Below are 20,101 nucleotides of genomic sequence, written 5' to 3' on the forward strand. Positions count from 1 at the left end.
TGAGAGAGAGAGAGTCTCACAGACTTTTCTGCTCCTAGCTAGCTTGGAACCAGGATCCTTAGATCTCATCCTCCTGATAGGCTAGGATTATAGGCATGAGCCACTAGCACCCAGTTCCTTACTATTTCCTGAAAGCTTTTTAGAGAATTTCCCCTTCTCTTCTCCCATGAGATAGCTCCTAGCACTAAACTGGAAACTTCAGTTCAGTTTTACTTTTCTGAGACTCTGACATAGTACAGACCACCAGTGATCTTCAGGATCGAGATCTGCACAGACTCAAATGCTTACCAGGTTTGATTGAGTGGTGTTCTTGTTTGAGTCGATGAATTCACATCATGTCGTTGTAGCACTTGGACATTATCAGCTTTGAGCAGTGTTTCTGAAGAGTGCCTTCAGGAAGCAATTGTAGAAGGGTACTTCTGCTGCTTGTCTTAGTTTGATTTTTTTTTTTTTAAAGGGGGGTGCTGGTACTGGGAGCTTCGACTCAGGGCCTGGACACAGACCCTTATTTTTTCCACTTAAAACTGGCACTAGAAGTGGAAGTGTGGCTCCATTTCCAAATCTTTGAGTGATTAATTGGAGATAAGGGTCTCTCACATGTGTTTATCTGGGCTGGCTTTGAACAGACATCCTCAGTCAGGCGTCAGCCTCCAGAGTAGCTAGGATGGTAGGCATGAGTTTGGGTGCCCAGCTGTGATCCTTTTCTATGCAGTTAGACCCTGGACCTTGCTGCTAATCCTCAATGATACACTTGGGAAGGAATCCTACAGAGAATATTTTTAGCAACAACATACTTCCCTAATTCTGTAATGAAGTTTGCATGTTTTGAAGCTCACTTCACATTTTGGAAAAGGCCTCCTCTCTTCCAAGGCACTTGCTGTAATGCATCACTGCAGAAGGTGAGGTGGCTTGCTCCTTTTCTCCCTGCCTGACTGTAACTTGGGGGAGGAAATTGCACTGGAATTATGAAGATCCCTTTGTAACAGGTGGATTCCAAGGGTAAAACTCAAGCATCATCAGTTCTGTCTTCCTTCCTTCCTTCCTTCCTTCCTTCCTTCCTTCCTTCCTTCCTTCCTTCCTTCCTTCCTTCCTTCCTTCCTTCCTTCCTTCCTTCCTTCCTTCCTTCCTGTCAGTTGTGGGGCTTGAACTCTGGTGGGCATTGTCCCTGAGTGCTTCAGCTCAAGGCTAGTACTCTACCACTTGAGCCACAGCACTACTTCCAGATTGAAGGTGGTTAATTGGAGAGGAGAGTTTCACGGACTTTCCTGCTGGGGCTGGCTTTGAGGCACCATCCTCAGATCTCAGCCTCCTGAGTAGCTAGGATTGCAGGTGTGAGCTACTGGCACCCGGCCCAGTTCTGTGTTTTAGTTGTTCAGTGGCGATCCTGGCCAGAGACAGATGGAACCTCAAAGTGAACTAACTGAGGAGAGTGTAATACAGGGCAAACCAGCTCACAGCTGTGGGCAAGGGGGTGGGGAAGTAGCTTGGCATGGGCTTTCTCTTGGTGGGGAAGAGGTTGCAGCATGTAACAGAGAACTTTCCATACAGGGGTAAAGAAAAGAGCAGGTTCTGGGAACTGAAGGAGAAAGTCACTGAGTTCCACGTAGTAAGGGGCCAGAGAAGCTCCTGTCTCTACTCTCTCCCCCTCTTACTGGTGGCTTCCTTTGGTGGCCCAAGTGAGCAAGTCAATGAGCGAGGGAGCACCCAGATGTAGCTCCAAATCTCAGATGGATGGAGAAAGGTCATGTGTGGCTCTTCTGGGCAGAGCGGGGAGGACCAATAAGGCTTCCACGTGCCTTGAATGCCACGTGCATTTGAACACTTGGTCAAGGCACATACCACACGAGGTGGGTTGCATTGAGAGGTCTGAATAGCTAAGAATCTTTTCTTCAATATGAACTCTTAATCAGAACCCCCAATTCTTCGCAGCTGGATTCTGACCATCCTTATTTGGCATTGGGGATTGAACTGAAGGTCTTGTGTGCTGTTTTTGCTCAGCTTTTTTGGCTCAGGGCTGGTACTCTACCACTTGAGCCACACCTCTGCTCCCAGCTTTTTGCTGGTGTCCTGTATACAAACAGCATTTTGAAGTGCTGGCTTTGTTCTTTTAAGTACCCACCTTCCCACAAATGTGACTTCTGTCCTTCCTTTGGTAGGTAGGTCCTACAGGTGATGAGGACACAGTCTCACGTCTTGCGTGTGAGTTTTGGTTGGGTTTGCTTTACCCAGTTAACCCAGTCTAAATAATTCTGAAAGAATCCAATTGGTCCCTGGTTTCCTCGCTCATTTCAGAGCTTGTCTGTCAAACCAAAGCTCTTTCTCTGCTTACTTTGTTAAAAAAAAAATCTGTAAAAAAAAATCACAGCTTGAATTTCATCTTGACAAGCACACACGGAAGCTTTGCCAGCTACACACCTAGATGTATCCCAGTTGTCCTCCCTCGGGGATTTGGTTCATCTTCGGTGTCGCTCCTTAGGCAGGTATGCAGATAAGCCACATAAACACACTTGTAAATGCTTCTCAGCCAGCAGCCCTGGAGACCCAGGTTTGAATCCTGGTTCTGCCTCTTGCCATTTGTAATGAAGGTGAGCTCTCAGCACTTAGGGGGATATTTGTATGTCTGTGAGTGGAGTTAAAAGTCTTCTGAGATCCTCATGTGAGATTGTCTAGGAACACCTGCGATGTTTGATACCTTTTGAAATTGGTCATCTAAAAGGGAAAGTGATGCTTTATAGATGATCACACCCCATCAACACCAGTAACAAGTCTGTATAAATGAACATAGTAGCTGTCGACTTTTTTTTTTTTAGTCTGAAATGAATGAATAAAGGAAGCACGTGCGTGCACATACACGGACATCCATATGGAAATGCATCTGTGTGATGCATTGGTTGCAGAATGTACAGTGCTTAGCACCGTGGTTGACCCAGAAAGTCTTTGTGGGCGGGCCTTGGCAATGTGTGGTGTGGATCCTGCTGCCACTGGCTACCTGCCTAATTGGGGTGTCTGTCCTGGATGTGTTGGGTTGGAGAGGACACAGCTTCCTGAGTCCCAGGCTTGCACTGACTGAAGACAGGTTTGTTAACCTGTCTGAACTCAATCTCCTTATCTGTAGGGTCATGATACGTCCTGCCTTGTCAGCTTGCTGGGAGAATTAATGAAATGCTTTGGAGAGTAGTTGGCACATGCTCAGTTTTCATTTTCTGTTAATGGACTCTATTGGCATTGCTCACTACCCTAGCACTATTACTAAAAATGTTTGTATGTACCCAGCCATTTACACCAGGAGACTCAGCCGTATATAAGTACGGTGACCATTTCTTGTCTGGAATTCCTGTGGATAATCCAGGGCCAGTTACTGATTTGGGAATCTTTCATACTAACTAGAAGCTTGGCAGGGTGTTGGTGGCTCATGCTTGTAATTCTAGCTACTCTGGAGGCTGAGATTTGATGATCACGGTTCAAAAACAGCCTGGGTAGAAAGTCTGTGAGACTCTTCAATCTTCCGTGAAGCACCAAAAAGTCAGAGTGGAGCTGTGGCTCAAGAGGTAGAGTGCTAGACTTGAGCAAGGAAACCACATTGTTAAGGATCCTGAGTGATCACGTTGGTCCTGACTCACTTCAAGTCCAGTAGTACTGGCATTTAAAAGAAAAAAAAAGAAAAGGATGATCTCAGCATTTCCTGTGTATTCCTGAACAAGGCACCCACTTATTTAGCTTTCCTTTCTTCATATAGACACAGGTAGGTAGGGGTTCTGCTTCCGGGGTGCATTCAGGAGGAAAGCAATGTCTGATCCAAAGGACTCTTGCACTATTCATGAAAGGCGTGGAGGAGTCACGTGACGCTTGATCTTGGGAGTTTTTCATCATTTGTGACCAGCACTGGCCTTGTGCTAGTGGCAGTTTTCACAACGGAGTGACCTTGTGAGGGACACTGAACGATTGTTCTTTATGTTCTGTGTCTCAGCTGATGAAGTGAACTTTGATCAGAAGATCCAGGAGCTGTGAGTTCCTGGGTGAGCTGAGAAGGCTCTAGAAACAGTTGTACCATCCCAGGTGTCCCCTGCTCAGTAAAGATCTTTTAGGTCGTGTATCTGTAGCCCAGGTGAACCCCCCATATGATATGGGTTCAGTTCCTCAACTAAAACTCAGCCTACCTGGGGTAGATGGGCCACGAGGAGCTTGGCTGTGCCCACAGAGCGGGGTGGGGGTGAGGAGGTGGGGGGGGGAGGCTGAAGCATCCTCACTGATGGTAGAATTGTGGGGTTGTGGATTGAGGTCATTTGCCTCTAAACACTCTGAAACCAGCCTCCAGGAGATTAAACATGCAGAGGAGCGGGCCCCCTCCTCTGCCCTGTGTCTGGACAGCTGCTGAGTCTCCAAGCTCAGGCTGGGGTAGTTTGGTCACAGGATGTCTGTGCTGGCCCAGGGCCCAGGTCAGCCGCTGTTCCTGGGTAGACTCGCGGCTGCAATTTTCTCCACCATTCTCTTAACCCATTAACCACAGGATTCATCCATCCCCGCCTCACCTGCCACTTCCTTTGTAGTTCAGGACACATAGCCACTGCTTTCTTATTTTAATGAGTGTAAATTAATTGTACAAAGGGGTTTCATCTCATGATACTTCACATCTCCACCATACTTTGATCAAATTCACACTCTCTGTTACTCTTTCTTATCTCTCCTCCCTTCTTCCCCCCCTCTTAACAGTTTTCAGGGAGTTTTACTACAGTTATTTTCATAAATGTATGTACATATATAATCACTTTTCCCATCATCATCTCGAACTCTTTCCCATGTCCCTGCGAAAGTCTCCCTTTCACAATGACATTGTCTCCTCTTCTCCTCGTGATCATGTTGTCTAAATTCCATGATGTCTGAATTTTGTATGTGGCGGAAAGCAGGTAATGTCTGTCTTCTTGAACTTGGCTTATTGTTTAACATAATTGATCTCCAGTTGCATCTTTTTTTTCCTGCAAGCGGGATCATTTCATCATTCTTTTTTTTAATGGTTGAGTAGTACTTCATTGTGTTCATATGCCACTTTCCTTTATCTTTTATCAGTTGCTGGGCACTAGGCTGTTTCCATTGCTTGGCTCTTGTGACTGACTAGTGCTGCAGTGAACATGGATGTACAGGTATCTCATTTGTGCTGTGACTTACATGCCTTCAGATGTAAGCTCAGGGGTGGAATAACAGGATCATCTTTTGGAGGAACCTCCCTACTGACTTCTATAGTAGCTGTACTCATTTATTGGGTTTATTTCTGGATTTTCTAGCCTATTGTTCTTTGGGTCTGTTTCTGTGCCAGTACCATGTTAGTTTTGCTACTATGGCTCTGTAGTATAGTTTGAAGTCTGACATTGTGATACCTGTGGTGTTGCTCTTTTTTGCTCAGGATTGCTTTGGCTACTGATTTTTTTTTTAAATGGACTTGATAACTCTTGCCTGCAGTGTGCTTCAACCATCCCCTGCTCCCTCCACCAGAAAACACTGAACTGCATGACTTAGGAGGATTTGAAGTACTGAGTTCCGTCCTTGTAGCTTGATGCCACACACAGGTGTATGCAGTTGGTTGAATGCATCCACTGCTGTTAGGATACTTGTGATAGAATTTAGAGGTAGTGGGGAGGCAATTTCTCCTTCAAAGTGGGGAGAGTCTATAAGTAGATTCTGTGGCCAAAGGCTGGCTCCACCACTTAGGAGTGCCCTAGAAGGCCCCTGACCTTGAGGAAGGGCAGATTCTATACACTGCCCACAAGCAAACAACCCAGGTCCTTATTTTATGGTCTGAGGGTGGGTTTTTGATCACTTTGGCTAAAACAACAACAACAAAAACCCAACCTAAAAGGCCATGACTGTGCAGCTCCCTGCCTACTGCATACATGCCACGTGTGAGTGGAATGTTTACCTGGGTTGGTACTTAGAACTACTTTTGGTTGTGGAAATAAGGCGATCGAATTCTATGTGCCAATTAGATAAGATCATAGTGGAACATTTAAAAATAGATGAGTAACTATGGACACCCAGAAGCTAAAGTGGCACTCAGTAGGCCAATTGTAATCCATCCAAGGTGTCTGTATGTCAGACCCACGCGGGGCCATTTTAATGGAGCTCCATAAAGCAGTATTGTGCCCATGCCCATCCGGGACGTTTGAATCACCTTAAAGCAGGTAGAGCTGGAAGAGAGTGCAGGCTGATGGCACAGCTCCAGATACCAGGAAGCCTTTTCCCCCCTTCTACCTCACTGCATGCAGGAGGTTGAGATCTGAGGATAGCGGTTCAAAGCCAGCCCAGGCAGGAAAGAAAGCCTGTGTGAGATTCTTACCTCTGCTCAATGACCAAAAAGCTAGAAGTAGATCTGTTGCTCAAATGGTCGAGTGCTAGGCTTGAGCAAAAAAGCTCAGAGACATGTCCACATCCTGAAACAACAACAGCAGCAACAAAACCCTGCTAAGCTTTGAAAATAACCTTGTTTTTATTTACATAAATGTAATCAACACTGACTTCTCCTTCTCCTCATACTATGCTCAGCTCTATGTCAGTCGGCTTTTAAACTTCGAAAGACACAAAAAGTGCTATTTGGGGTGTGTGTGTGTGTGTGTGTGTGTGTGTGTTTGGGGTGTGTGTGTGTGTGTGTGTGTGTGTGTGTGTATTTAGCCTACCATTGATGTTCTTTGTAATTTAAGATTTTGAGTATGGGTCAGGTATGGTAGCACACACCTATAATTCTAGTACTTGGGAGGTAGAGGTGGCAGGATACCAAGTTTGAAGCCTACCCGGAGTGCAGAGCTAACTCATATCTCTAAACCAATGAACCATAATAAGGTCAAAATAATAAATACATAACAAAATTATAAAGGTAAAATGTTAAAATAAGTACATAAAAAGATCATAACTATGGTACAAACAACAGTTATAAAAAAGAAAAAAAAGTCCTCATTCTATATTGTAGACAACTTTATCCCCATGGTTTGTTCCTGTTTCACATCAGATCACAAATAAAACGTTTAAATAGGCATATCTTGTGTGGGCAGTTACTGACACACTTTACCTTGTGTATGTGATTGCGCGCTTGCGTGTGTGCGCCTCCTGGTACTTGAACTCAGGGCCTGAGCACTATCCCTACTTGAGCTTTTCTGCTCAAGACTAGTGCTCTACCATTTGAGCCACAGCTTCACCTCTGGATTTTGGGGGGTTAATTGGAAATAAGAGTTTCACGCACTTTCCTGCCCTAACTGGCTTTGAACTGTAATCCTCAGATCTCAGCCTTCTGAGTAGCTAGGCTTACACGTGTGAGCCACTGGTGCCCCATTTGCCACACAGTATCTTGAACTCACTTATTTAACTGTTTGCAGTAGTGTGAGGCTGGTGGTAGAAGTATATGAAGTGACTACCTTTCTGTATTCCCTGGGTGGTTTGTGCTCTGTGTGTCTGATACTTGTTGTTAGTACTAGGGTTTGAACTTAGAGCCTCATGCTTGCTAGGTAAGCATTCCACCACACCTTCAGTCGGCTGAAGCCCAGTACTGGGGCTTGAAATCAGAATGCATACCCTTGCTTAGCTTTTTCTGCTCAAGAATTGAACTACATCTCCACTTCTGGCTTGTGGGGGGGGGGGGGTGCTGATTGTTTGGAGAGTCTCACTCATGCCTCTCACAGACTTTCTCCCTCAGCTGGCTTCCAACCTTGATCCTCAGATTTCAGCTTCAGCTTCCTTAGTAGCTAGGATTACAGGTATGAGCCACTGGTATCTGGCTTTATGTTGGTTATTTTGGAGATGAAGGCTCTTGAACCTCCACGTTCCAGATTGCAACCTTCTAAGTAGCTAAGATTAATTATCTGCCCAGCTGAAAATTGTTTTAAAGCCTTCTTGTGTCTTCCTTTGCTCTCCTTCCTGAGTAATAAATACTGAAAGGCTTTTGGGCAAGGAGATTAGTTAACTTTTTTGCTAAAGAGTAAAACTAATTTGGGATATTACTAAAATCAAGATAAAAATCAGTCATCATATTAAAGTTTCCAAGTCATTGGCCTTCTGATTTAGAATATGAGGGCACATGCATGTGCTGAGAATAAGCATGTTCTATTGTTTGGAATTAGAACCTGCCACTGCCAAGTTTGATGGCATTTATAAGTAAGTATGTTTTGGATATTTCTGTGGTCATTTTCTTATTGATAGGGTGCTAATTTGACATACTTCCTACATTGTCTTCTGAGGGTGGGACTTCGGGGGCCATAACATTGGTACTAGCTAGAGAACAGGTAATACTGGCTACCTGCACAGCTCTGCGTAGGTTCTAATTTCCTGTCTCCAGTCCTGCTTTCTCCCCCATCCCCCATGGAGTCTTCTAATTTCCTATTACCAGTCCTGCTTCCTGGAAGTCTCTGGATGGGGTATTCTCATTTCCAGTCTCCTGTCTTGCTTCCTGTTCCTGATGGGAGGAGGGTTCTAATTTCCTGTTTCCTGTACTGCTTTCTGCCTATCCATGGGTGTTCTGATTTCCTGTGTCCTGTCCTGCTTGTTTCTGGATGGAGGGTTCTAATTTCCTGTCCTTCATCCTGCTTCCTGTTCTTAGATGGGGAGGGTTCTAATTTCCTGTTTCCTTCCCCCCACCCCATTGATGTTCTAATTTCCTGTCTTTCCTCCTGATTCCTACCCCTCTCCCCCAATACAAGAGGTCTAATTTCCTATCTCTTGCTTCCTGGAAGTCCCTGGATGGGGTGTTCAAATTTCCTGTCTCAGGTCTTGCTTCCTGCCCTGGAAACGCTACAGCAGGTTGCCCGTAGAGATTAATTTGGTTTTAGCCAAATCTTAGGGATTATTTTGGTTTTATTTAGGCGTTAATGCAAGAAGATTAGTGATTTATTCTGCATGCATGCATGTGTGTGACCATACACATGCATGCATGCACACACACATTCTAACTTCCCTAACTTTTCTTCTATAAAGGAAGCATTTAGAAGCAGAGCTGTAGCTCTAGTGGTAGAGTGTTGGCCTTGAGCAAAAGAAACTCAGGGATAGCATCCAGGCCTTGAGTTTAAGCCTCAGGACTGGCATTTAAAAAAAAAAAAATTCTTCCTTCCTTTCTTGGCTGGTTAGTTTACTTCTATTATCCTAGCTACTCAGGAGGCTGACATCTGAGGATCATAGTTCAAAGCCAGCCCAGGCAGAAAAGTCCCTGAGACTCTTAATCTCCAATTAACCACCAGAAAACCAGAAGTGTTGCTGTGGCTCAAAGTAGTAGAGTGCCAGCCTTGAGCAAAAGTCTATGATGGACCAAACAAACAAATGTACTAGGAAACATTTACAGTCGTCCTTAGATGTCTACAAGAATTCTTCCTGCATGCTGTGCCCGAAATCCAGGGACACCCAGGAAGCTAGTGACGTTCTGATAGAGCCAGGGGGTAAAATCAAATCACAAGAACCACATATCTGAACATCTTACAAGTGACACATTAACGGTGATTTCCTGTCTTTCTTTCTTCTTTTTTTTTTTTTTATAGCTTTTATATCATGCCCATAAAGTAATAGGGCACATCTAGAGCAGGAGTGGAGGCAATTTGTGGATGTGATGGAAATGCTCTGTGGCTGGACTGATTAGGGACCGGGGTCCAGCCCCTCATGTCTACGACCTGGGTTCCCCTCCACACATCACTCCCAGATGTGGAGCAAGCCAGAGTCTTTTTTTTTTTTTTTTTTTTGGGTCCAGTCGTGGGGCCTGAACTCTGGCCTGGGCGCTGTCCCTCAGCTCTTCAGCTCAAGGCTAGCACTCTACCACTTGAGCCACAGCGCCACTTCCGGCTTTTTTTTCCTGCTTATGTGGTGCTGAGGAATCGAACCCAGGGCCTCATGCATGCGAGGCAAGCGCTCTACCACTGAGCCAACTTCCCAGCCCAAGCCAGAGTCTTGAGTGAGACATTTTCATTTCCTTTTCTCTTTCTGCCTTTTTGGTTGGGAGGGGGAGGGGAAAACCACATCTCCAAAGTATTAGGGAAGAAATTTAGACATTTAACACACACATTCGCTCGCTCACTCACTCACTCACTCACTCACTCACCCCAGGAGTCTCTCACTTGATTGACTGTGTGTAGGTCATGGTCATTTGTTAGAATAACTATCTGTGCTTTTTCAGTATTACTTCTGTGCCCTCCCCTCCCCCCCCCCCCCCCCCTTTTTGGTGTTGGTACTAGGGCTTGAACTCTGTCCTTTAGCTTTTATGCTTAAAGGCTAGTACTCTACCACCTGACCCACAGTTGCTCTTCCAGTTTTTTGCTTGCTAATTGGAGACTTTCCTGTCTGGGTTGGCTTCAAATTGTGATCCTCAGATCTCAGCCTTCTGTGTCTCTAGGAGTGAGGAATCATTTTCTGTGCCTCCTTTGTGCTGGCTACCATGTTAGGTGCATTGTGGGCATTATTAACATCTTATTCGGGCCAGGCATGGCTCTTTGGAAAGATAGAATTTTCACTAAAAGACATATGAAGACACCAGATCCCCCATAATACAGCAGCTTAGTAGTATATAGACAAGAACCGACAGACTGACGGGACTGTGTTCTGGGGAGTCATAGTTTGGGGGGTGGTGCATTCTGGAATATTCTCCAGGAAAGTTCTGGCATTGCTCTCGGACCTTCCCATGAGGATGCAGCCATGGGTTGGTTTGCAAACAATGCTTGACCCTAAGGAGGGGCACTCCACCCAGAGGCATGGGGAGAGAGAGGGGGGAGAGAGACAGACAGACAGACAGACAGACTAGTCTCCCACAGGCCTCTGTGCCAGTCACCTGTTCAGAGTCCTCCCTGCAAGCCTCATCTTTTATCTTCTCGCTGACCTGAGCCCTATGGTCACCTCCAGTACTCCCTGATTGCTGCCTGTTCCCCTGCAAGGTCTGTACCCTAAGAAAATGGCTCCTGCCTCTGGACACCGCTCAGATCACACTCTGTTGGTGCCTTGCATGGGATGTCAGGGAGCCCCGGAAGCCACCTTGCATTAGGCCCATGGAAGGTTGGCTTGGCGCCTGGGGTGATGGTGGTGGGTGTTGAGTATGATTTTTGTGGAGATGAGAGGGACCTGCAGTTCTGAAGGGGTTCCCTCCCCTGCCACCCTCCCCATCTCCCCTCTCCATTAAAGCTAGCTTGGTGGTGAGAAGCTGAGTAGAAGCCGGGCCAGAGAAGAGGAGGGGCCCAGTATGGGGGGAGAGGGCCATCTGCCATTGACTATGGGGACAGCTCAGGAATGAGCCAGGTCCTCACAGTGACAGGAACCTGGGCCATTCCAGGAGTAGACTACACGCCCACCTTGCCTGTCCTGAGGAAGCTGTGTATGCTACGGGCAGTGGCTGCAGGAAAATGCCAGCTCTTGGCTTCTCTGTAGAAAGCTACAAGGGCCAGGAGCTGGGGGCTCATGCCTATCATCCTAGCTACTGAGGAGGCTCAACTCTGAGGATCGCAGTTCAAAGCCAGCCTGGGCAGAAAAGTCCTTGAGACTGTAATCTTCAGTGACCCACTCAGCAAAAAGCTGGAAGTGGTGCTGTAGTTCAAGTGGTAGAGCTGTACCTTTGAGCAAAAGAAGCTCAAGGACAGTGCTGAGGACTAGTGCGTGTGTGCGCGCGCGCGCACACGCACAAAACAGACAACTACAAGTGTCTTTATTATTATTGTAATTAATTTTGAGTCAGTATTGGGTCTTGAACTCAAGGGTCTCATACTTTTTCTGGGCTTTTCTTGTCACAGAGGGTGCTCTACCTACTACTTAAGCCACATCTCCACTTCCAGCATTTTGTTGGTTAATAGGAGATAAGAGTCTCCTGTTTGTCTGCCTCAACTGGCCTTGAACCTCAGATCTCAGCCTCTTAAGTAGCTAGAATGAGCCCCAGTGCTCCCGCTGAGCACAGGGCCTTCAGGGCACCATGGTCCACCTGCCAAAGCTAGGAGAGCCTTTCTTTATGAAAGGCTGGCTGGGTCTGTCTACCTCCCAGAAGGAGGTGCAGTTTGCACCCAAGGGGCCCCATGGCTTCCAGAAGGTTCACATCCACCTCTCTTTTATCCAGAAGCCACTTCTTCCTTGTTCTACTTTAAGTCTTCCATTTCCATTTCCATCATGATACATCTTGATGCAGAATGCATTCTTTGGACGGTGGAAAGTTACATCACAAAATGTGCAATCTTTTTTAGCAGAAATTTGCATCCTTTCACGATTTGGTCACTGCCTGCTCCATCTGGGCCTGACTTGCATGCTTTTGGAGTTCAATGTCAGGAGAAGTTGCCCGTTAAATATTTTCATTACCTCCATAGTAACCAGAGCTAATATTTGTTGAGCGGTTACTATGTGCCAAGCTGAGTATTATTTTATTTAATCCTTGCAACAGTCCTGTGAAGAAGGTATTAGTATATGACACCCATTTTATAGACCAAGAAACTGGAGCTCAGAGAACTTAAGTACTTGGCCTGAAGTCATAGCTGGAAAGTTGATATTAGACTTTGACTCAGGTATTTCCAGCGCGCATGTCAGCCAAGCAAAATGTGCTTCTGATGATTTTATAGGAAAATGGCAGGCAGGGCTGATGGCCATCCATGTATGATATATTCTCAAAGCAGAGAACGAGGGGCTGATGGGATGATGTAATCAGACCACCCCATTTTTGGATCAAGAAATGGATCCAAGGAAAGAGAATGAAGTGCACGTACAACTGGTTTCAGAATATGCATCGTAGATGCAGCTCAACAGTAAGAGGAAGTATTTGTTGTGCGGGTACAGGGCTTGAGCTCGAGTTTTGTATGTTGCTTAGCTTTTCCCTCTCAAGGCTGGCCCTCTACGTCTTGAGCCACAGTTTCATACCCAGCTTTTTTGCTTGATATTTATCTTCTTTTTTCTTTTTCTATTTTGGTCGGTCATGGGTCTTGAACTCTAGGCTTGGGTGTTGTCCCTGAGCTCTTCAGCTCAAGGTGAGCGATCTGCCACTTGAGCCTCAGTGCCACTTCTGGTTTTCTGGTGGTTAATTGGAGGTAAGAGTCTCACAGACATTCCTGCCTGGGCCGGCTTTGAACCTTGATTCTCAGATCTCAGCCTCCTGAGTAGCTAGGATTACAGGTATGAGCCACTGGTGCGTGGCGCTTTTTGCTTGTTAGTTGGAGATAAGAATCTCTCAGACTTTTCTGCCTGGGTTAGCTTTGAACTCTGGATCTTCAGATCTTCAGATCTCAGCCTCCTGTGTAGCTAGGATTGTAAGCATGAGGTACCAGTGCTCATCAGTAAATATACTTATTGCCAGTGAACTTAATTTATTCTGGTCTGTGTCCACCTGTCCTCCTCCTACCAATGGCCCACTGGTGTCCCCTTTCCTGCCTTGGAACACCTGACTGAGATCATCTGCCCCCTCCCCACCGCTCCTTTCCCCTCTCCAGTCCCACAGCACCAAGCCATCTGGAGTCTGGGGTTATAGGACAGGAAGACAGTCAGCTGTAGACGACAAGTCTTACTGAACGAAGCACAGTCATGTTTATCTGTTGACATCTCTGTTGTAGAGCGGGAAACACTCAAAAGTCACCTCAAAGATGAAACTATTCCCTTGAGTCTTTGAAGAAAAGGTTTACCATCCCTGTCATAAAGGAACCAGATGATATTAAACCTCAGAAGTCAGACCACCAGAGAGCTGCCTTTCATACCCCTGAGCTTCCGCTACAAAGGTTGGGGTCAGACAGGGTAGGGAAGAGAGAAGGCAGGTAGCTTATGTCCAAGTCAGTGGTTTCAAATACCTTAATCGGTAGATCCCAGTGGACAGACTCAGTCGATAGTCTGAAAGGTTACATGTTCAACAGAGTGCGGGATTGTCCCTTTCTCTAATCTTCAACCTAGTTAGATACTCAAACCAACTTTGATTTTTGTCTTTCTTTCATCGGTCCCTGCTACTTCTAATCCATTGCCAGCTCCAACTGCTTCTCTAAAATACATCCTGAGCCTCTCCTCCTCCTTCCACTTCCTCTGCCCTTACCTGAGCCAAGGCCCTGTGGTCATCTCGGGCCCGTTCCAACCCTTTCATTCCAAGCACAGCAGCAGCTTCCTCTCCTCTGACTGCTCACTCTCTGTATTTTCCTCCCTGCCAGGTAGTGCCGTCTGTTGTGATTTTGTTTCTTTCTTTCTTTACCTAGTTCCTCTCTTCTTCCCCTTCCGGAATCTCTAAGCTTTAGAATGGATTGTTTTTGTTAATGATGCTCGTCTCCACAGTGGTTGTCAGGTAGTAGGTACCATGTGAATGAATGAGTGAATGAACCAGTGCACATGAGTGATTAGTGGGTTTTGTTGGACACATCCTGGGAAATGGCCTATGAGGAACATCAGAAGATTCCATTTCAAGTTGACCAAGTTACACATACTTGGCTCCAGGCTGCATTTTGATAAAGGGGCTTTCCTCATTGGTTCGATTCTCCAAGGAACAAGAGATGAGAAGGCAAAGCTCCCTGGCCATCATTGTCCTAGAACAATATCTGCCAAACATCGAGAACCCAGCTTGGCAGTAAGAAGTGTATATATCTTTCCGATTATTATCTGCTGCTGGCAGGTATACATAGAAACTGTATAACACATTCCTACAGATACTTTCTGTCCCGTTTAAACAATACCGGTTGGGACTCATTACATTGAGTTCATGGCCCATTTCAGGGCCCACAGTTTGACGAAAGTGTAAATATGCTGCTTGCTTCAGGAGTTCTCATCCTAGGGAATGGATCCCCAATACTGGAATGGGTGTGAGTGACAAGAGAGTGTGGGGCAGCTGGCGTCCTTGGCTCAAGACCACCAGAGGTCTACGGAGTAAATACGTATCTTTACATTACCTTTAGTGTTTTTATTTTTACTTGTTCACTCATTTTGTCTATAAATCAGGCTCTCTGTGTATGTGTGTGTTAGACACACACACAAACATACTCACACACATACAGAGGAACTGGGGCTTGAACTTTCAAGGGCCTGGCCACTGTCTCTTCGCTTTTTTGCTCATGGCTGGTGTTTTACCACTTGAGCCACACCTTCTCTTCTGCTTTTTGGTAAGTGTCTCGGATTTATCTGCTCTGGATGGCTTGGGATTGTGATCCTCAGATCTCAGCCTACTGAGTAGCTAGGATTACTGAGTAGCTAGGAGCTACCAGTTCCCAGCTTTGTTTTATTTATTGTTTTATTTTGGTATTATTAAAAAGAAACTAACAATTGTCTACCATTCCTTGTTTTAATTTAAAAAAACTGGAATAACACAGCCTTAATTGTATCTTTACTCATGTTTTGCACTAACACGTTAGTTCTCCGGGAGTGTGAAATTCATAGGATATAAATGTGCACATGTCTTAGGAAAAATGCATCTGTAAGTGAAGTTTTCTTTTATTATTTTGAATTCTTTAACACTTAATGAATGGTCCTCACAGTTACTTCCATTTAAAAAAAGGAAAACAAAAGACTGCACATTCTTGGCCTCAGATATTTCTATGAGAGCTCCGACTCTCAAACTTATTACACAACTGTAATCAAATTACATCCTCTCTCCCCTGCAGAGGATATTCGGTGTGAATTTTTTTTTTTTTTCTGGCCCTAGAAACTTGAGAATTCTATCCTCTGCACCTTCCCATTTAAAAACTTTTCAAGCAAACCTTTTTATTATTCTCAACTGTCACTTGCAACCAAAGAGAGGGCTTTAAATAGGGGGGTGAACCGCCAGTCCTGTCCCCAAAACTCAGCCCTGGTATTGGTAGGGTGGGATTGTCTTATTTTTTTCCCTCTCTTTGGAATGTCAGCAATGCTAACTATCAGATATATTGAAATATGAGTCTGATCAGTAAACATATCAGCACTTCCAGACTTATTGTAAAATCCAAAGCAGCTCCGTGTAGAACCATTTCTTACTACGCAGAGCCTGAGATCGTTTGTCCAGTGAATGATTACTGGGGAGGACTTTTGGCTACATGGACAGACCAAACATGAAAAACCCAGCTCAGTGATCACAATGTTAAAACCTGGGGCCAAAAAGAAGTTTCTAGAAGCTGAATTGCCCTCCGTCAGGGATTCTGGCTTCTAGAGCAAGGGAAAATTCACAGTAGCCAACACCTGCCTGTAGGGTATGGGATACATGGAAGGCCGACCAAGCAAAGGGCAAAATTAAAGGAGATCTTAGAAGAAAGACAAGCCCATCAAAGTTTCTCTCAGCTAAGACCTCCTAACACTAGACTACACACAGCCATTTTATCCTCACTTCCTGTGGTCTTGGTTTATTTTTCTTCTGTCTTAAGGGAGACATGCACAGTGGCACCTACCATTTATTGAGTTGCCTGTAGAGGTCTGGCCTCATGTCTCTCTGTAGTTCACTACTGAGGAAGCCACTGAGCTTTGCTCGTGGCCACAGAGGAACATCCGCGTGCCTGCTGAGGCCCTGTCCCCTTCTTCTTAATTCTCAGGTTGCCTCCCTCCCTGCACCTGAAATTACTGCCATGTGACTGCCCCGCATGGATCGGGGCTTATTCTGTATAGCTTTTAGACAATAGTTGACCAGAGTAAACAAGATACTTGGGGCAGGATTAGGAGAAACCACATTCTTGGTTTATGATTATTTACCTAAGAGGGCCACTTGGTTTCTATTACTTTGTCTTAGGTTTTTGGCGTAAGAGAAACTGGCCTCTTCTTGAACACATTGGGATGAAAGCAAAAGCTTTTTTCAGTACCAAGAGCAGCTCACTTTTTTTTTTTTTTTCCTGGTGGGTCATGGGGCCTGAACTCTGGGCCTGGGCGCTGTCCCTCAGCTCTTCAGCTCAAGGCTGGCTCTCTACCACTTGAGCCACTTCCAGCTTTTTCTGCTTATGTGGTGCTGCGAGGAGTCAAACCCAGGGCCTCATGCATGCAAGGCAAGCACTCTACCACTGAGCCACCTTCCCAGGCTGAGTAGCTCACTTTGGATGCTTGGGACTATACTCCTGGATAGCCTGAGACCTTGCTTGCCAGGGAGCAGAAGGCCCCAGGGGCTCCCCAAGGCTCTCAGTCTGTGGGAAGGTAGAGTCGGACCAGCCCCACCCTGCTGACATGTTGACTGGGTTTGAGGGTTGGTTTTTGTTTTTATGGGTTGGTTTTTGTTTTTGTGCCTGGGCTTGAACTCTCAGGGCCTCTCAGTTGCCTGGGATTCTATCACTTGAGTCATATCTACAGTTTCTGGCTTTTTGCTGGTTAATTGGAGATAAGAGTCTCAAGGACTTTGCTGTCTGGGTTGGCTTCAAATGGTGACCCTCAGACTTTGCCATGCACAGCTAGAATTACAGGTGTGAGCCACTAGCCCCCTTCGCCAAATCTGGTAATTCCTGGTCTCCCCCCCTACTCCTTACCTTTTTTTTTTTTTTTTTTTTTTTGTGGGGAGGGTGTGGGGGGCTGTCTTCTAGACTGTGTTGCTGCTCAACTTTTCCCACAGGAAACGATGGAAGATACGGGGCAGATGATCGGATAGCCTGCCTGCTTTACTTGGAAAGTCTCATTAGAGCCTCCAAACTATGGCTGACTTGAAAATGTGTCCATGAAAAGCAAGGCTGCATTGGGGTGCTGGATTTTCCAAAGCTGGAAATCTTTCCTGGCTTCAGACATTCAGATGATTGAAACTGGGCAGGTTAATATTTAGTCCACCTGACCCCACGCTCATATCCCGGTGACGGGTGGCACCAGGTATCAGCCTCTATGCCCACCATACCACAAACAGACCATTCTGCCTGCCCCGTTGGGTTCTCTTCTTGAGACTGAAGTGTTTGGGGCGGGGCGGGGGGGGGGGGGCTTGTCTGTAGATTTTAGGAACAATTTGTGTTTACTGCTCCTTCTGTGGGATTTTCATGGACTTTAACAATCCCCCACCCCGTTTGTTTTCTTGTTTACTCTAAATGTTGGAAGATAACACCAGTCTTTCTTGAGTACAGTGCTTGTGAAAAGTGGGAGTCTGGGGCTGAAAAGCAAAGGGTGAATGTTAACACATTTAGATAATTTAACCTTCTTTCCAAATTGGTGAATATTTACTAATGACTTTATCAAAGAGTCTGGGTACATTTGGTCACTTGAAAGCTCTCAGCCAATGCCCTTAGGGCCGCTGCCAGTTCCTGTGGGCCTCAAAGGCAGATTTCAGATGTGCTGATCACTGCCCCAAAGGGAAATTCCTCCCCTTCTTTCTCCCCTCAATAGAGAGTCAGTGTAGAAAATTTGCATTTCCAAGTTTGACTTCCTAAAGATTTACTGGCTGAAGGAAGAGGTACTAAGGAATTCAAAGAATAAATGTTAGATTCCTGTTTAGGTTTATTACCATTGTTGCCTGAGTGAGACCTTTTTGGGGGGGTGGGCCGGGGCGTGGTGATAATTACAGAATTACATTCCAAGCATAACTGTTATTTTGTGAGCAACTGGGGGGGGGGGGCGGGAAATAAAATCAAGTGAATTTCCCATTTTCATAAAATGCTGCCCAGTGATGTGGTTTAAAGATGCAGCACATTTTGCAAGCACAGATTTTAAGGATGTCCCAGCCCTCTTATTCTTTTAATATTTGAAATTTGACAGACTTAAAGTTAGAAGATAATACATGTATTTTTCAAAGTTGACACTGAAAATAATAAGGGATTCTCATTTTTGCGGGGGGGGGGGGGGTAGTCTGGCTATGAAAAGTATCATACTGTATTAGTATAATCTCTTAATGATATGTTCATTCTGTCTGTCAAAGTTAATACAGGGAAGATTGATGGGTATTTTATGGTGTTTTTTATGGTGTTCTCTTGTAGTAAAATATTTAAGTCTGGTACCCAGTCAACAAATGAGAAGCTTTTAACAATTACTATGATAGTAATATGTCTACTTACTACAAGATACTTAATACTTCTGTGTTAATACTTTTGTCTTTTAATTTTCCTTTGCAGAGTATTGGGAAAGGGTCATTGTGGTGCATAGACCCAGAATACAGACAAAATCTAATTCAGGCTTTGAAAAAGACACCTTACCACCCATCCCCCACTCCTCAGGCATATCAAAGGTAAGTAATTTGTACTCTTCCCCCCCTCTTTCTCTCTCTCCCTCCCTCCCCCCCCCTCTCTCTCCCCCCCCTACAATTGCATTATTTTGGCAGAGACAGGCACTGAAACTAATTTGCTAGGCTGTAGGAGATTTTAAAAATAACTGCAGATAAAGGAGAAAGAAATTATGCATTATTAGGAAGCATATCTATTGTTGTAGTTTTCACAAACCTTACCGCTTCTGCTGCTTTGGAGGAATGTGTTTCCAGAAGGCTTCTTGGTGGGTAAAAATAATATCTTCCTAGTGGAAGAAACACGTACAAAGAAAAGTCGACAGCTTTCGTATCTCCTGTGTGTCACATTTTGCTGAGATAAACATACAAGGATGAGTCAAGCCAGCCATCCCACCTTCCCAGAGCCTGACCAGATGTGGAGAGGAGGCTCACTTAGTTGTCCTTCCTGTCTCCATGTGGACGGACTCCTGAGAGACGGTTTTGTTGTGGTTACTCAGTGTTTTCCTTTTAAAAGAAGGCAGCAAAGAACAATGGAGACTTTCCCTCTTCAGGCATCCATCCATTTGTTGTGAGGCTCTGAGGTTATGAATATCATTTTTACAACTGTAAAATTGAGGTGAAGGGCTAAATAGCTTATTGCCTTATAAAAAAGAACAGTCGATTCTCAGAAAGGGCTAAAGAACACAGAACCACAATTTATAAGTAGATTAAAAAAAATCTATGAATGGTGTGTGAATCTGAAGTGGATATACATACATACATATATATATTATATATATATGACATAAGATACATCTGACATATAGAAATGTTTCTGTTGTCACTATCCAGTTAGAAGAAATTATTGTTGGAGTATGAGTTTATATGTGAATTGAGGATGGCTTAGTATGAGAGATTTGGGGGAAGTTTACAGTTTTCCTTCTTGCAGATTCTTTTTGTAGTCTGATCTATGTAGCATGGGAGGAATCCAAACCGCTCCCTCCTGCAAATGGCATTAATGGAGTTCTTGTGCGTCTCAGTTGAGAAGCATTCCATCACAGGCCCCAGACAATCAGTCTTCAGCAAGAGGCTGGGAGGAACAGCTGGGCT

General features: G+C 45.1%; 1 protein-coding gene across 9 annotated transcripts in view; it reads left to right on the forward strand.

The window, feature by feature from the left end:
• The window catches only part of Foxn3 (forkhead box N3), a 371,707-nt gene that overhangs the window by 205,807 nt on the left and 145,799 nt on the right, over positions 1–20,101 (forward strand). For all 9 annotated transcript variants that reach the window (XM_042692487.1, XM_042692494.1, XM_042692496.1 and 6 more), the window contains one exon: positions 18,906–19,018. In XM_042692487.1, coding sequence (XP_042548421.1) covers positions 18,906–19,018 — 113 coding nt within the window. The remainder of the gene's footprint in view (positions 1–18,905; positions 19,019–20,101) is intronic.

The sequence above is a fragment of the Dipodomys spectabilis genome, unplaced genomic scaffold, assembly GCF_019054845.1.
Source record: "Dipodomys spectabilis isolate Male_0828 unplaced genomic scaffold, ASM1905484v1 ptg000157l, whole genome shotgun sequence".
In the NCBI taxonomy this organism is placed as follows: Eukaryota; Metazoa; Chordata; class Mammalia; order Rodentia; family Heteromyidae; genus Dipodomys; species Dipodomys spectabilis.